General features: G+C 36.7%; 1 protein-coding gene across 7 annotated transcripts in view; it reads right to left on the reverse strand.

The window, feature by feature from the left end:
* WDPCP (WD repeat containing planar cell polarity effector) overlaps positions 1–15,575 on the reverse strand; it is a 173,010-nt gene that overhangs the window by 75,867 nt on the left and 81,568 nt on the right. For 6 of the 7 annotated variants that reach the window (XR_015794843.1, XM_088134019.1, XM_088134016.1 and 3 more), the window contains 2 exons: positions 13,560–13,748; positions 6,726–6,849 (listed from right to left, as the gene is read on the reverse strand). Coding sequence is in view for 6 of the 7 variants with exons in the window: in XM_088134019.1 (XP_087990145.1) it covers positions 6,726–6,849; positions 13,560–13,748 (313 nt within the window). In the remaining variant the exon portion in view is untranslated. Of the gene's footprint in view, positions 1–6,721; positions 6,850–13,559; positions 13,749–15,575 lie in introns of those variants that run through there. The other variant, XM_088134029.1, reaches the window with a different exon arrangement.

Genomic DNA, 15,575 nt, shown 5'->3' on the forward strand with positions numbered 1-15,575 from the left:
TGATATTTCTTGATGTTTTCTGGGATTATACCTAGTAAGAAAAATTTCATTTCAAATTTACTTTCCAAAATTTTCTGCACTGTACTATGTATATATTTCCAGTACTTTTGAGTTTTTTTTAACATCTCCACCACATGTAGTAAATGTTCCTTCTGTTTCATGGCATTTCCAACATTTATTACTGTATGATTTATCTATCTTGGAGATTATTGGTGGAGTTGTGTATCATCTGTAAAACATTTTGTATCAATTTTCTTTTAAGTTGTAGCTTGGAGTAAATTTTATGGATCTGATCCATAATTCTTCCCATTGTTGTGTTGTGACTGTTTCTTTGAAATTTTGCTTCCATTTTATCATCTACAGTAGTTCTTTATTTGTTCTGTATGTGTATCGTATCTAAGTTTATATATGTGCCCTGACAAATGGTATTGGTTTTGTATAAACATATCAGATTTTGTCTTTTTTCTTAATGTCCCTCCCTCATTCTTAAGATCAGATTTTATCCTTCTGGCAACTTGTGAATACATCAGTCATAGTATATTCTGGCCTTTACTGAGTTTTTCTTGCTGGGTCTTTAATCTATTCATTGAATCTGAGTGGACCGTGTCTGCATCTGTAATTACATTTTTTCTTACTGTAGTTATCTCCAACATGGAAGGCATTTGAAGGAAAACCTAATGGTGAGATTGTTGGGCTTATTATATTCCTTGTAGAATTCCATTTTTTAAAATCAAAATATGTCCTTTTAAATTTGTATCCTCCTTTGAGCCTCTGTACCATAAATAACTATGAGGTCCATTAGCTAGGCTGGCTCCTTCCAGTATTGACATTCTGTTCTTAGGGAATTTTATCCACTCTGTTATCCATGACAAACAACTTGCTTTATGATACAATTTAAAATTTGGAAGGGCAAGGCTACTGGTATCTTTTGAATCTTGGAAAAATTTTAATTTAACTCTGGATCTTTTCCCACTCCATATAAATTTGCTGATAGTTTCTTGGCATTCTTGTAAAGTGCTCTCTGAGACTGTAATTGGCATCATTTGGAACAAATGATTTATTGTGGGTAATACATTCATTTTAGTAATCGCAATTGATCCTACTAACCAAGATGGCTTTGGATTCCTTCACAACCTCGTTTGTTGTTGTCAGTAGGATTTTATTTCATTTGCATTTCCACGTACCTTATCAATCTCTAATATTTTGTTTCTGTGTAGGGACATTGCTTAAGTTGCTTGTCTTTAATTCTAATCAGAATTTTAATAAGAGCTACACGCAACGCATAACTCTCACTGCCTCTATGTTTCCCAACCTCTTACTATTCAGTAACTTCTTAACTGTTTACTTCTATCTTTCTATACAGGCACACTCCATCATAGTCTTCCAAAATACAGATGTTAATTAAAAATGCTGATAAGAGCTGGTGATACCTGTTGTTTCACATTTATTTTGCTTAACCCTGTCCGTTTTAAATACCAGCTTTTATTACTTTAATTGTCTTTGGCCTTTCTTCTGTTCTAGCTTTAGCCCTCTGGTGATTATGTAAACTTAAAAGTAATATTGAAAGCTACATTGAGTAAATGTATCAGCATGTCTACACACTAAGACAGCCCTATAGCAGAGGCAAATATGGGCAAGGATGAGTCCCTGCTACTGCTGTATATCTCTATTGTGTAGATAGGATAAGCCAACAATTTTAAAAAGTGCAGTAGATGAGAACATTTATGAGCAGATTCTAGAATTCAAGCCTTTGACATTCTGCATGTAAAGCCCTTAGGGCTTTTACTACACCAATATGCAAAGCGCTGCTGGAGCAGAGATATAGAGAAGCATTTGATGTGTCACCTTGGTGGGTGAGAAATAGAAAATGATATGTGACTCCCCCATCTTCTTCAAAAACAAAAACCCTTCAGAATCCAGTGCTGTACAACTTATTTTTTCTTTGCAGGTACAACCAGTTTTGAAATTTACACCATTGTTTCTTTCTTTTCCCCTTATTTATTGCCCAGTTTTGTTTACAATGTGAGCTGCACAAAATACTTAGGTCACATAGCCATATGGCATAAAAGTATTTAAATAAAATTAAAACTTTCAGCGGAACTGGCTTGACCTAAAAAAATATTGTAGAATGAAAAACTGTTGAATATTTTACTGAATGAAATCTTTTAATTTTTTTTTAATAGAAAATTAAAATCCGATGAAGTCAGAGCCTCTCTATCTCTTGTTTTATAAATCAGTATAGCTGGGCAGTCTTTTCATCTTGTCTTGAGATCATACCAACATCAGTGTATTTTGATTACCTTTACAAAGTGATTAGAAGCTAAATATATTCAAAAAAGGATGCTTGTTAACAGATTTCAGAACTCCTGTTAAATCTTTTTCCTGAAGGTTATTTTTGATGCTAACACCTGAGAAAACTCTAATTAACTTTCAGGTTTAAAGCATAATTTAGGTGCTTCAAGACTTACCATCTGCACTATAACAATACCAGATACATGTTACCTTAATACTCAGGAAGCATTCTTAACTGCTTAAAACCACCGTAATTTCACATAGTGATGACGCCGGCTGACATGGTCAGAAACCCTAGCAAAGGATAATGTTCTTATAATAAGGTGGAAATTCCACTTTTGCCAGTGAATAGTACAGTTACATACCTGTTAATCTTCTCATTCAAAATATATTTTTAAAAGGTGTTCTCATCTGGAATACTTAAGGATCTCAGCTATCTCAGCAGGGAAGGGGGTATTCTCTACTATTGGCTAAAGCAAATCACCCTTACAAGAGCATCTTGCTGTTGTATGAGGTCTTCTGTCTTTCTTTTTTGTTTTGTTTTCTTTTATTAGTTAACTAGACAGCTATCAACACTTTTATGCCTTTCATACATATTTATCTTGCCTTTAAGAAGAAAATGTTTCAGTAATCTTTTAAAAAATGTAAAAGCCCAGAGATTCACAAGACAGATATAAGCTGCTCTGAGTGACATAAAAAAGAATCAACCTATACAAAGCAATGCACATTTAGTTTTGTGAATCTTTTGAAATTATTATTCAAAAGTAAAAATTATTATGAAATTAAGTCTAAGAAGGAATTGTGTGTATTTATATACATCAATTTATGTTAGCATATTTTTTCTTTAATTTATTGTTTTTCTGTTTCACACCTTTCTACTTAAGCAGACAAGGAACATGAATTAACTGAAGGATTTTTCTAGTTTTTGTGATTAGTAGTATTTATTTGATTATTTGAAAAATTTATATGACCACCTATGTAACGACCCTAGGTGGCTAACAAGCAAATTCACAAATAATAAAACATTAGATTAATATTCTAACACATCACCCATGTCATAACATTACCCATTCAAGAGGAACACAGACATATGCTGGGTTTGCCTTCCATCCTGACCTAAAGCCTGAGAGCAAAGCCAGGTCTTAATGGCCTTCTGGAAGGCAAGAAGAATAGGGGTCCTCCATATCTAAAGGGGGATGTTTCTTCATAGGGTAGGCACAGCGATGGAAAAGGCTCGCTTCCTGGGTCCCACCAGATGTCAACATTAAATAGAGGAGAGTTGGAGTGAGCCTACCCTATCCAATAACCAGCACCTTGAATTGCACCCAAAAAGAAACTGGGAGCCAGCATAGCTCTCACAGCTATGGTGTAACACAGGCCAACCATGAGGCACCCAAAATTGCCAAATGAAATTTCCAGGTAGTCTGCAAAGGTAACCCCATGTTGAACACATTGCAATAGTCCAAATGAATTGGGACTAGGGCATGACTGACCATGAGCAGGGCCTCCTGGTCTAGGAATGGGCGCAATTGGCATATAAGATAAATTCATGCAAAGGTTCTCCTAGTCACAGCTGCCACCTACTCCTTAAGCAGGAGCCATGAGTCCAGGAGGACCTTGAAGTGCACCAACTCTGTCCAGGGGAGTGTTACCCCAACAAGTGTTAAAGATGCCAACTCTCTAGATCCAGGAGAGCCAAAAACCTAGAGCTACTCTGTCCTGCTAGTGTTAATTCACAGCCAGTTCCTCCCCATCCAGTCCTTCACAGTGTCCAGGTATTGGGTAAGCATCTGAATGACATCACTTGTCACGCCTGGGGCAGAGATGTACAACTGAGTATCATCAACATACTGATGATACTGTACCCTATGCCGCCAGATTACCTTGCCCAGCAGCTTCATGTAGATGTTAAATAATGTCTGTCCTTCGAGGTAGACCAGACTAGGAAACCAAAGTTATGAATGTTAATACTACTTTTATTATAAATTTATAGTAACAAAGCCTTGCAAGACCGAATGCCCCTCCTCCCTGCCTCCCTTTACCTACAAGAGAACTAGAGAGGATCAAGCCTGAGACACTTTCTCAAGTTACATTTCTGTCTCAGACTCACATTTCTTTTGTCTCACCATTATTGGTTGCGGCTCTTCCTCCTGTTCCTAAAGGTTACTCTTACAGCCCATTACAAATAGGAGGAGTCAGAAAGCAGTCCTGAGGCACCCCACATAAGAGAGGCCTAGAGCTAGATCTCTCTCCTGTAACCAACAACAAATGGCCACAGAGGAAGGAAAACCACTGAAGAACCATGACTCCCACTCCCAACCCCCTAAGCCAGTCCAGAAGGATAACATAGTTGACGGTACTGAAAGCTGCTGATAGATCCAGGAGGACTCAGATGGATGCACCATCCCCATCCTGTGCCCATCAGAGGTCATCCATAAGGATGATCAATGCCATCTCAGTACTATAACCCCGCCTGAATCCTGACTGAAAAGGATCTAGGTAATCCGCTTCTTCCAGGGCCTTTTGAAACTGAGCCCTTACCACCCTCTCAACAACCTTCCTTAAAAAGGGAAGGTTGAAGACTGGATGAAAGTTGTCCAACATGGTCTGGTCCAAGGATGGTCTCTTGAGAAGGGGGCGAACCATCACCTCCTTCAAGGCAGGCAGAACCACTCCCTCCCACAAAGAAGCATTAACCACCACTTGGACTCAACCACGTGCCACCTCCTAGGAGGCCTTCACCAGACAGGAGGGGCATGAATCCAGAACTCAGGGGGTAAAGCTTACAGCTGCAAGGACCCTGTCCACTTCCTCAGGACCAATCAGCTGAAACTCCACCCAGATAACCAAGCAAAGATATGCCTCAGTCACTTCTGTAGGATGTGTCCAGCCACAATCCAACTCAGAGTGAGTCTGAGTGACTTTATCTGACAAATGACTGGAATAGTCTTCACAGTGGCCCCATGAGGGCTCCCTACTAAGGTTCCCCGACCAAGCAGAACCTGAAACAGGGCCATTGGCCGCCTATCTGCAGTGGAATAGAAGTAGAGAAGCGTACTCTCTTTGCTGCTTTTATTGCCACAAGATAATAATAAGACTCTATCTGTATTCTAGCAGATTTGCTCTTTGTCTTTCTCCAGTGGTGCTCTAGGCATCTCTTGTGTTGTGCTGTTTCATCTCCCTCAGAGCATAAAACAGGGTTATGGGATTCACAAATACAGAGTGCATTCCAATTCAAGGCCGTAATCACATGTCCATTCTAAGCTGTGACCAAGGTTTTGGCTGAATCTTGCACCAGAGCTTCAGGAATAACCCCACGTGCCCTCTAAAACCCACTGGGTCCATCAGGTGCCTAGGGCAGGCCAATCAAATACGCCCTTCCTCCCTGTAGTGCCAGGGCCGAAAGGAAGTGATCTGTTCATGGCAAGGGACTGCTGATAATCCCCCAACCTAGATCACTGCCCCAGCACAAAAACTAAATCTAACATATGACTCCTATTGGGTGTCAGGCCCTAATAAATTGAATCAGGTCCATGCTTGAGATGGTAGCTATGAACTCCCAAGTCACCTCTGACTCCAGAAACCAAAGAAGGCAAGTTGAAGTCCCACTGAATCATCAGCCTGGGGAACTCTACCACCAACTTGGCCACAGAGCTTAGGCAAGGCTGCCGCCGTACTGCAGGGAGGAAGGTAGGCAAGCAGCAAGCCCAACTGATCTTTATGGACCAATTTCACAAAGACGGAATGGCTATGTTTGGGGCAGTGCCCCTAAAGACCACCAGAGACTCCTGACAACAGCAGTCATGCTCCCACCCCTACTCCAGAGTCACGGTGATGCCACACTTGAAACTCAGAAGGGCACATTTCTGAGAGAGGAACCCCCACCCCTGTGCCCAACCAGTTTTTGTTAATACATACCAGATCAACCCTCTTGTCCATGATTAAATCATACATTCCTAACTGTTCTTTCATTCATCTGAACAGTTCTCAATATTAGTTTAACTAATGAGCATGAAAGATTATTTGATAGGCATTTCTCCTGTGTAATAGTATACAATTATATGGGTTTTATGATTAAAACCCTGGCATAGGAATATTTTATTAAGTAAAATTATTTTTTGTTTTACAGTTTTTGACTGTTTTAATCTTGTTTATGTACAGTAGGATTGTAAGCCACCTAGAGTTGGTTGACGAATTGGAATGACAAATAAACCAAGTAAAACAAACAAATAAGATACAAATTCTCAGTGTGTTGAAACAGACCAGGTATAAACAACACCCGAACATGTTTTGAAAAAGAACTAGTTAAAATGAGCAAAAATGTCACTGAAGTTTTTTTGTGTGTGAATTTTCTGGAAAATATGTTAAATGCTTTCTTATATGGAAATAGTATAAATTCTTTGAAATTAATAAAAGTCAAGACAGTTATTCACCTGAGCAAATGGTGGAAGAATCTTCGTGCATATCTGCTGATCTGGTCCCTGTATTCCAACACAGTTGTCTCAGACAAAGGCCGGGTTGGTGCATAAAATGTCCCAAGAGTTGCCTCCAGCTGAGCTGCGGAGTTCAAACACAAAAGCAGTTAAACAAATGGAGTAGCTTCCCTTCAAGTAGTGTGGGCTCATGTCACTTCTGGTGAGGTATGATGAGCTAGACATCCCTGAAGGAACGGGGATGGCATTACAGCTGAGATCGCCGATCAGAGGACAGATCCTGGCTGGTGAAACCTCTCTGGAGAAAGGAGAGATAGTGGGATTATCCACATGTACTCTGGACAGTGGCCCCTTGCGAGTAGACTGCAAGACCTGAGGTTTTTGTGGTTGGCTGGTGAGTGGAGTGGCTGGCAGTTGGCAGATTCCATCTACGCCCATAACTGTAATGTAATCTTTATGGACATAAAGCTCAGCTGAGCCTCATTTCTTAATTACTTTTTGAATTACTTTTGTATTGCCTTAAGTACCTTCAGAATGGCAAGTTTGATGGCATGCACTGGTGAGTTTCCTTCAATCTTTAATGAAAGAAATTTTAAGTGTGACTTTAAGGACTTAGCTATTTTTGGGAATAAATGGCAAAAGGGTGATTAGAGTGTTGTTTCTGGAAAGTTATAAATGGACTAAGGGTCTAGACTGACTTGAAATGGGATTTTTAAATTAATTGGATGAATCCTTCCCGTGGAAAATTGGCTCATGATTTGAATTCTGAAAAAACAAAGAACAGCATGATAGGATGAGACTTTGAAGATTGAACATTAGAGGGAGCTAAAAAGAAGTAAAGATTACAATTAAAGGAGAAGAATACCTATTTGACTTATTAACACAAAATGAAGCAAAACACCTTAATATCAAATGTACTGAAGGATATACGTGAACAATGGACTCTGAAGTTAATTTCAAAAATGTCTGCCATTATAGATAGGTTCTGTGTGAATGATGTTATGGAAGAGGAACAAGTTCTACCAGATAAGACTGAAATAGATTTGAATGTGGATTTAAAAATGACAGGACAAGAATTATCTGGAAAAAGATGAAATACTGGATATACAAATGAAAGTGGCTGACATTTTAATAACTAAAAGGGACATACAAACAAACAACCAGGAAAGTGACTTGGATAATTTTCCTATATCGGATTTACAAAAGAGACCTGTTAAAGTTTTGAAAGACTTGGTGAGAAGGGACAAATAAAAAAAGAAAAGAAATAAAGTTCTAGAACATTATTTGAAGGGATTAAATATCAAGATTGTTAAAAATAAAGGGAAGGAATATAAAGTTGGTTTATTTGATCAAGGTTAAAATAGATGATGTTATTTCTGTTAACCCTTAATGGACTTTTGCTGACCAGGACTGAATGATGTGGTTTTAAGGATTTGTCTATAGATAAAAGATGTGATGTGGGATGAAGAGATTGTTGGTTGTATTTTAAGAGAAAGTGATACGTTGTTAAAATTGTTTATACTTGTTGAGACAAAAGGGGAAGCTACTTCCTTATATTTTTTTCTTTATTTCTCTATTCTTTTTTATAGCACTCTTTTTTTTTTTCTTTCTGAACTTTTTAGTTTTTCTTTTGACTCCTTTATTTTTTGTAGTTTGTATTAGTTTTTGTCTGTTTAATAGTAATACTTAATACAATTATTTGGGGAAAAAACGAAAAGAAATGTGGGCTCACGTCTTCAGACAGCCAAGTTTTTTAAATGAACTAACTGCCGGGAAGAATAAATTTTTTAAAAAGTGACAGTACAGAAACAAATTTATGTAAGAGCAATCATTTCAGGCAGCACCTATGATGATTTGGAGCAACAACAAAAAATCTGTCAGAAACTTAAAATATATGGATCTCTAATTATTATTTTAATGTGGCAAGAATGATTAATGACCATGCTACACTTCGAGCAAAGTTTCTCCTAGTAAACAGCAACATGCAATCTCTTTTTTGTCCTTCCAGTTTTGACTTAGCTTGTCAGAACTTCTCCATTGTCCCACGGGTAAAGAACTTTTCCTAGGTTAGCCCCTCGGGGAAGGGACTTGACCTCCGTGCATATTTCAGCACCTCTGAAAGGAGCATTGACAACTGCAGGAATGTTGTTCTGCTTTCAGAATTGTTCGGCAGGCTTCAATAGATTCAAGATGAGTCATATCCTAATTCTGTCACAATAATATAATACCTAAGTGCAAATTTACAGTATTAATATATGTAATATGGATGTTGCTTCCTTTCTGAAATATTGGAAGTTTTATAACAGTAGCTGCATGCCACCTGCTGCAGGTCAGGAAAAAAAGAAACTTATCAGCATATAAGGTTCTTTTCCCTTCTGGCAAACTATACAGGGTAAATAAAGATAAACTTATTATTAGATTTATTAGGATTGATTATCAACTATAAATTTATTATCATTCATACTTGCACCTCCAATGGTATCTTGGACTCATGAGTACTCAGCTGTATTATTTGGCAGCAATTCCTTGGCCTTCTCTGGATTATTTTCCCCCCCAACTCTTTCGTTAATAGCTAAGACTTGGGGTTTTCACCAGGTTTCCCATGGGAGAGTGCTAGATGATGAGGCACTTTGCTTTAAGGTCTCACTGTAGTGTTTGTGGAATGAAATGAATCTCTCTAGCTTCTTAATTCCAACTTTTTTGAGGCACCACAACTACAGTTATTACTCAATATGAATAACATAAAGCATGGTGAAGGCCACTGCATAGAGGAGTTTTCAGACAGCTTGTGCTACTCAGATATCTATCCAGCTTAAATAAAGGTGAAATGAGTTGGACAACTGTTCAGTTTCGCAGGTGCATAGCCACACATTGGGTGAAATTTAAAATTAAAAAGTTTTCCTTCCAGTTAATTTATATTAGATTCTTGAGTTCAGTCATCTTTCTGCTATTCCTCCCACACTGTCTTACCCAATTTTTCTACCATTATTTAGAATGCAACACCATGGATGCACTGTTTTAACTAATGTTAGCATTATGCCATGCAAATGACTTTAAATGAATCAAGTGTTAAATTCCTTCCTTTTCTTTAATTGCAGATATAATTTGATTTCAGATATAGGCTTGCCTATCAAGACAGGTGGACACATGGAATTTTAGTAAATCAAAGTTCTTCAGGTGTTTAAAGGAAAGGCTATACATGATCTGCAGAAAAATAATTAAATAATCAAAAAAACAGCACTATCATGCTGTTCCTGTTTTTCCTTACAGCATGTCTTACACTTTTAAAATGATCCAGGCTACATGAAATTGGAGTAAATACTATTGTAGCTATAGATTTGTTAAATAATCTAGCTTCTTTGAAGATCTTGAAGATAACCATCATGGTTAAAACAAATTAAAATTTAATTTATTTTAAATTAAATTAAATCTGGTAACAAATTATCATGACGGATTGGTTAGGTTTGTTCAGAATAAATCCCAAGTGGCATAAGCTAATAAATAAATAAATAATCCAATAAAGCAGATTGCATATTGGGAGAAGCATAGAAAGAATCTATTTATAAAACATAGATATTAAAACCAAAAAAGTCCCCACATCTTTCCATTTTTCAGTATTTCTAGAAATTTTCTAAAAATAAATGTTAATCTTGTCTAAGGATGCGGTATGTCATGATAAGTGCTTTTTCTGTAGCATAAGGATTGTGGGTCTCAGCCTCATGGCCTGGAGGCATGTCTGAACAGCAAGCAATTTTTCTAAAACTTGCTGCTCACCATATCTTCTAGCATTTTCCTTTTCTCCAGGGGAAGAGTTTGGTGCCCAGTTGTACTTACAGGTCTGAGTCTGAGCTTGAACTGATCTATTAAAGGGACTTCCAGGAGAGTTATGGCGAACTGAATATGGCTCTGCGAAAGCAGAGCGGACAACTGTGCCAAAGACCAAGGAACTGGTGAGTTGACTGGTTCCTTGGAACCTCTCTGGCTAAGGAGAGGACAGGCAATTGCCCACATGTGCTCTGGATGGCTGCTCCTCATGAAGAGACCACAGGATAGTGGTTTTCCGTGGGTTTGAGCACCGGGAGATGATGGGATTAGCCATCTTGCTTGCAACTATGGCAGAGACTTTTAAAGGATTTGCAAACCTACTTTCTAATCACTTCCAGAAATTGCTCATTAACTACTTCTAAGCTATTAGAGACCTTTGGAATGACAAGTAAGAAAAAGTTGGGTGAGTCTGCCTTCAATCCTGAATGAAAGAAAATGTTAACTATAAGTTTAAGAATTTAAAGAATCTGAAATAAATATTAATAAATAAATAAAGCTAAATAAGATTTTGATCTTAGAAAGTTATAAACGGACTAAGGGTCCACGTAAAATTGGAATACTGAAACTTTTACAATAAGATTTTGGAATTAATTATAAAGAACAAACAGCTTCTTATGGGAAATAGATTCTGTTTTGGTTTTTATAAGACACAACAAAGATAAGCAATTTCATGATTTCAAAAACCGGATACTAGAGGGGACTAAAATTTTTAGGTAGAGGAAAGATTTACAAGCCTGTAAAATATTGCAAAATGTTATTACAATGAAAATACTGAAGGAGACTTTTGAAGAATGGAGTCAGAAATTAGTAGCCACAATATCAATGTCAGCAGTGATGTCTATCCTCTATGGATAGATGATGTCCAAAAGATGTTATTGAAGAAATGACAGATGTAGAATAAATTTTATCTGACAAGATAGAATTGGTATTGAAAGTTGGATTTACAATTAACAGGCCAAAATAATAACTTGGAAAAGGATGTTTCACTGGATCTACAAAAGAAACTGGCTGAGGTTTTAAAATTTAAAAGGGAAATACAAATGACAAGCCAAGACCTAGATAATTTTTTCCTATTGGATTTACAAAAGAGGCTTGTTAAAGCCTTGAAGGACTCTGTGCGATGGGACAAAGAAGAAATGAAGAGAAATCAAATCCTACTACAATATTTGAATGAACTAAAGTTTAAGACTGTTAGAAGTAAAAGACAGGAATATAAAGTTGATTAATTTGATCAAGTTTAAAACAAGATACATTATGACTTCAGGCAACCCTTTATGGCAGTGCTTCCCAAATCTGGGTAAATTACCCAAAATTGGGTAAAAGTGGTTTTTCTTTGGGAAGTGACATATGAACCCTTACCCAACCACAACAGGGACATTTAAATCGACTTAAAGATTGCCATGTGTACTAAAATATATTCAAAAATCTCCCAAAGTATTCCTATTAAGATGAAAATTGATGAAATAACCAATGGTAATATGTTGAAATGACATAAATTCAGTGATATTGTTTTTATAACACAGGTAGTCCTCGAATTACAACCATTCATTCAGCAACCATTTGAAGTTATGATGGTCCTGAAGGAAGGGATTTATGACTGGTCCTCGAAGTTCTGGCTGTTGCAGCACTCCTGTAGTCACATGAACAAAATTTGGGCACTTGGCAACTTACTCACACTTATGACCAGCGTCCCGCCTACCCTGCTGGCTTCCCACAAGCAAAGTCAATGGGGAAGCTGGCAGGGGAGGTTGCAAGTTGCTCAGGTTAGTCTCTCCCACCCACCCAGGCCTTTCTTCACTCGCTTGCACCACACCGTCCTTCCCCCCTTCACTCACATGCACACATACACTGCACCCTCCTTCCTTTCTTTGCTTGCTTGCACACACCACACCCTCCTTCCCCCATTCACTTGCTCACATGCATCTACCAGGTTTTGGGTAATGAAGGAAAAAAATTGGGAAGCACTGTTTTATGGCATTTCTGCTGACACCATGACTGAAAAAATGATGTTTTATGATTTGTTTATAGATAAAAAATGGGATATGGAATGAAGAATAAATATTTGTAACCTTAGAAGGGGTGAAGAGTCACTAAATTTGTTTATACTTGTGATGGAAGTTGGAAGTCACTTCTTTATATATTTCTTTTCCCTTTCTTTATTACATTCTTATTTTTCTCTTCTTTTTTCTTTTTTCATGCACTTCTTACTTCTTTCTATTCTCTTTTCTTTCTTTAAATTTAGTTTGTATTAGATTTTACTATTATAATAAAAAAATACACACACACACACACTGTTCTATTAATATAGGGAACTTCAGACATCACAGTATGCAATAGGGAAGAACAGTCTGAGACGTAGAGTATAAGTGGTAAAATTGATGGATGTTCCATTTCTTTTACCAATCATCACAGAAGAAGTCCAAACTCTTAACATTTCTCTTAATGGAAAAGAACAGGCTTAGCTGATTTTCTGATTCACTAATATGAAAGTAAATGCTGTACATATATACACACTCTGGGAGCTCCCCATTCCTTATTGTTTGATTTAAATTATATATTAATAACCCTCTTCCTTAAATAAGACTACTAGTATTGCTACTACTACTACTACTACTATTATTATTTTATCCTGCTTTTTTATATATAACTCAAGGCGGTGAACATAACTAATAGTCCTTCCTCCTCCTATTTTCCCCACAACAACACCTGTGTGAGGTGGGTTGGGCTGAGAGAGAATGACTGGCCCAAAGTCACCCAGCTACTTTTCATGCCTTAAGAGGCATGAACTCACAGTCTCCTGGTTTCTAGGCCAGCACCTTCAGCACTGCACTATACCAATATATTTACACTGAAAAATTGATTCTATACCACCAGTTGCTTTTAGCATAAAGATCAGTATATGCATGATCTCACAATGTTTTAAGTATAAGTAATCTGTTCAAAGTTGATTATCATTAAAATTCAACCATTTGAAAGGTAGGGATATTCATCAGACATAGCCCAACAAACCTTCTCTCGTGTGTGTCAGCTTTTGTCTGAGAAGGTAGTTTATTATAGCACTTAGGCTTACATAACAGTGATGACCCATTATGTTCCAGTTCATGCCATTTAAGATATTAATTGCCTCATATATCTCATCCTGATGAATATATTCCTGGATGATTTCCACAAGGCCAAGCTGTCCTCTTGGGGTGACACCTGCCACAAAAAATAATAAAAATTTTTTCACTTCAGATGCAAACCTAATTACGTTTCTTTGTTTTACCAAGAATCAAGCTATCTATCTATCTATCTATCTATCTATCTATCTATCTATCTGTCTGTCTGTCTGTCTGTCTGTCTGTCTGTCTGTCTGTCTGTCTATCTATCTATCTATCTATCTATCTATCTATCTATCTATCTATCTATCTATCTATCTTTCACCCACTTTGGGCAGGTGCATTGGTGGATAGTAGTTGCTTAAGCTATAGCAAAGCAGTACTGTATAAGGACATATAAAAATAAATCCCTTTGGAAGCAAAGAATCCAAGCCAATGAATTTTTGCTAGCCTCATATGATAATAAAAACTGAAGGAAAGATTTCATGGCTATGATAGCTGTAGGAGTATCGGCAAAATGACTAGACTGAAAGGTACTGAACTTCAAATGTATAGCATTCTGCCTGTGGACTGGAGTCTCACCACCCAATGGATTTTATTTTTTATTTTTATCTGTAATTTGAAAGTGACCATACAGTATATATTTCATATACAATCAACTCCTGACTGTTATCAAAAACGTATTAAGTGTCCATTAACAAATTTATGTTTACTAGATTAATACATTTTTACATAGCTGTAAAGGCATGTTGGGGCTATCAAAATTTGAACATAGATCAAATTAATACTGATTTCAGTACACAAACTCAGCAGAATTCAGCAAGGAAGAAGGGTCTCCATGGGCAAAATATGGACACTTTGTGGACTTTACAGGCCACATCCAGCTTGCAGGCCAGTGATTTCCCCACCTTTGATTTACATTTTCACATTGTGGAACATTAGTGAGGTCTAAATCTTTTCTTATATATGTTTTGGTCATATCCATTAGTAGCTCCTCGTTGGTTAGATATTATTGGAGTCATCAATCAGACCTTTGAAAGAGAATTAAAGTTTAAGTATGTTCATGTATTGTTAAATTATATTGCCAAAATTTGGAATTTGTCTGTTTATGAAGAATTTAGGATATATAGAACCAAGACTGTTGCAAAAAATGTGAGTCTGTATTCTTTAAAGGATGCGTTTATACCAAATTCTAAAGGCTGGTTCAAAAAGTTTGGAGGTTGCAGCCTTTGAACCAGCTTCGTTTTGCCAATCTTCGTTGGCAAGATTGGACATGATTCCATATAGTTTAGGTTTATAATGCAGGTTACTTTATAATCCTATTTATAATCCTATTACTTTGATATCATTTATCATTACTTTGATATCATTACTTTATAATCCTATTTATAATCCTATTACTTTGATATCATAAAAAAGAGGTGGAATTTAAAAAGTGCTTTTTATTTTCAAAATTTTAATTGAATAGTATTATTGGTGATTTTTTCCAATATTTTGGTGGTTTTTACTGTTTTTTTAAAGTTTCTTCTTTTCTTTTTGATTTGTTTAGTTGTTAGGTTTTTTTAGATATATAGCTTCTTCAACAATACTTTAAATGAAATGAAATGCATTCACTTTGTTTTTAATTGTTCTTCCTTGTATTATTACATGCTTTGGATCAAAAACTTAATAAAATTATTTTTAAAATTGCCAATAAAAACATTATCTTGCTAGTCTCTCACAAGTGTACCCACTATATATTGAACAGATTATTTGCAGTTAAGTACACATGTTATTGTACCCTTAGTGAGAGATTTGATCTTTCATGTTTCAAGGCCTACACTACATGTTCATGCAGATAACACTGGTGATATATCACAATTGCTATCAGAGTCAAACAGCTAGTTTTGGGGTAATATTCAGATGTGGTCACCAGAAGCTGTATGTT

The sequence above is a fragment of the Python bivittatus genome, unplaced genomic scaffold (genome assembly GCF_059951505.1).
Source record: "Python bivittatus isolate LINGU-HERP-01145 unplaced genomic scaffold, Pbiv_v1 ctg000020_np1212, whole genome shotgun sequence".
Lineage (NCBI taxonomy): Eukaryota > Metazoa > Chordata > Lepidosauria > Squamata > Pythonidae > Python > Python bivittatus.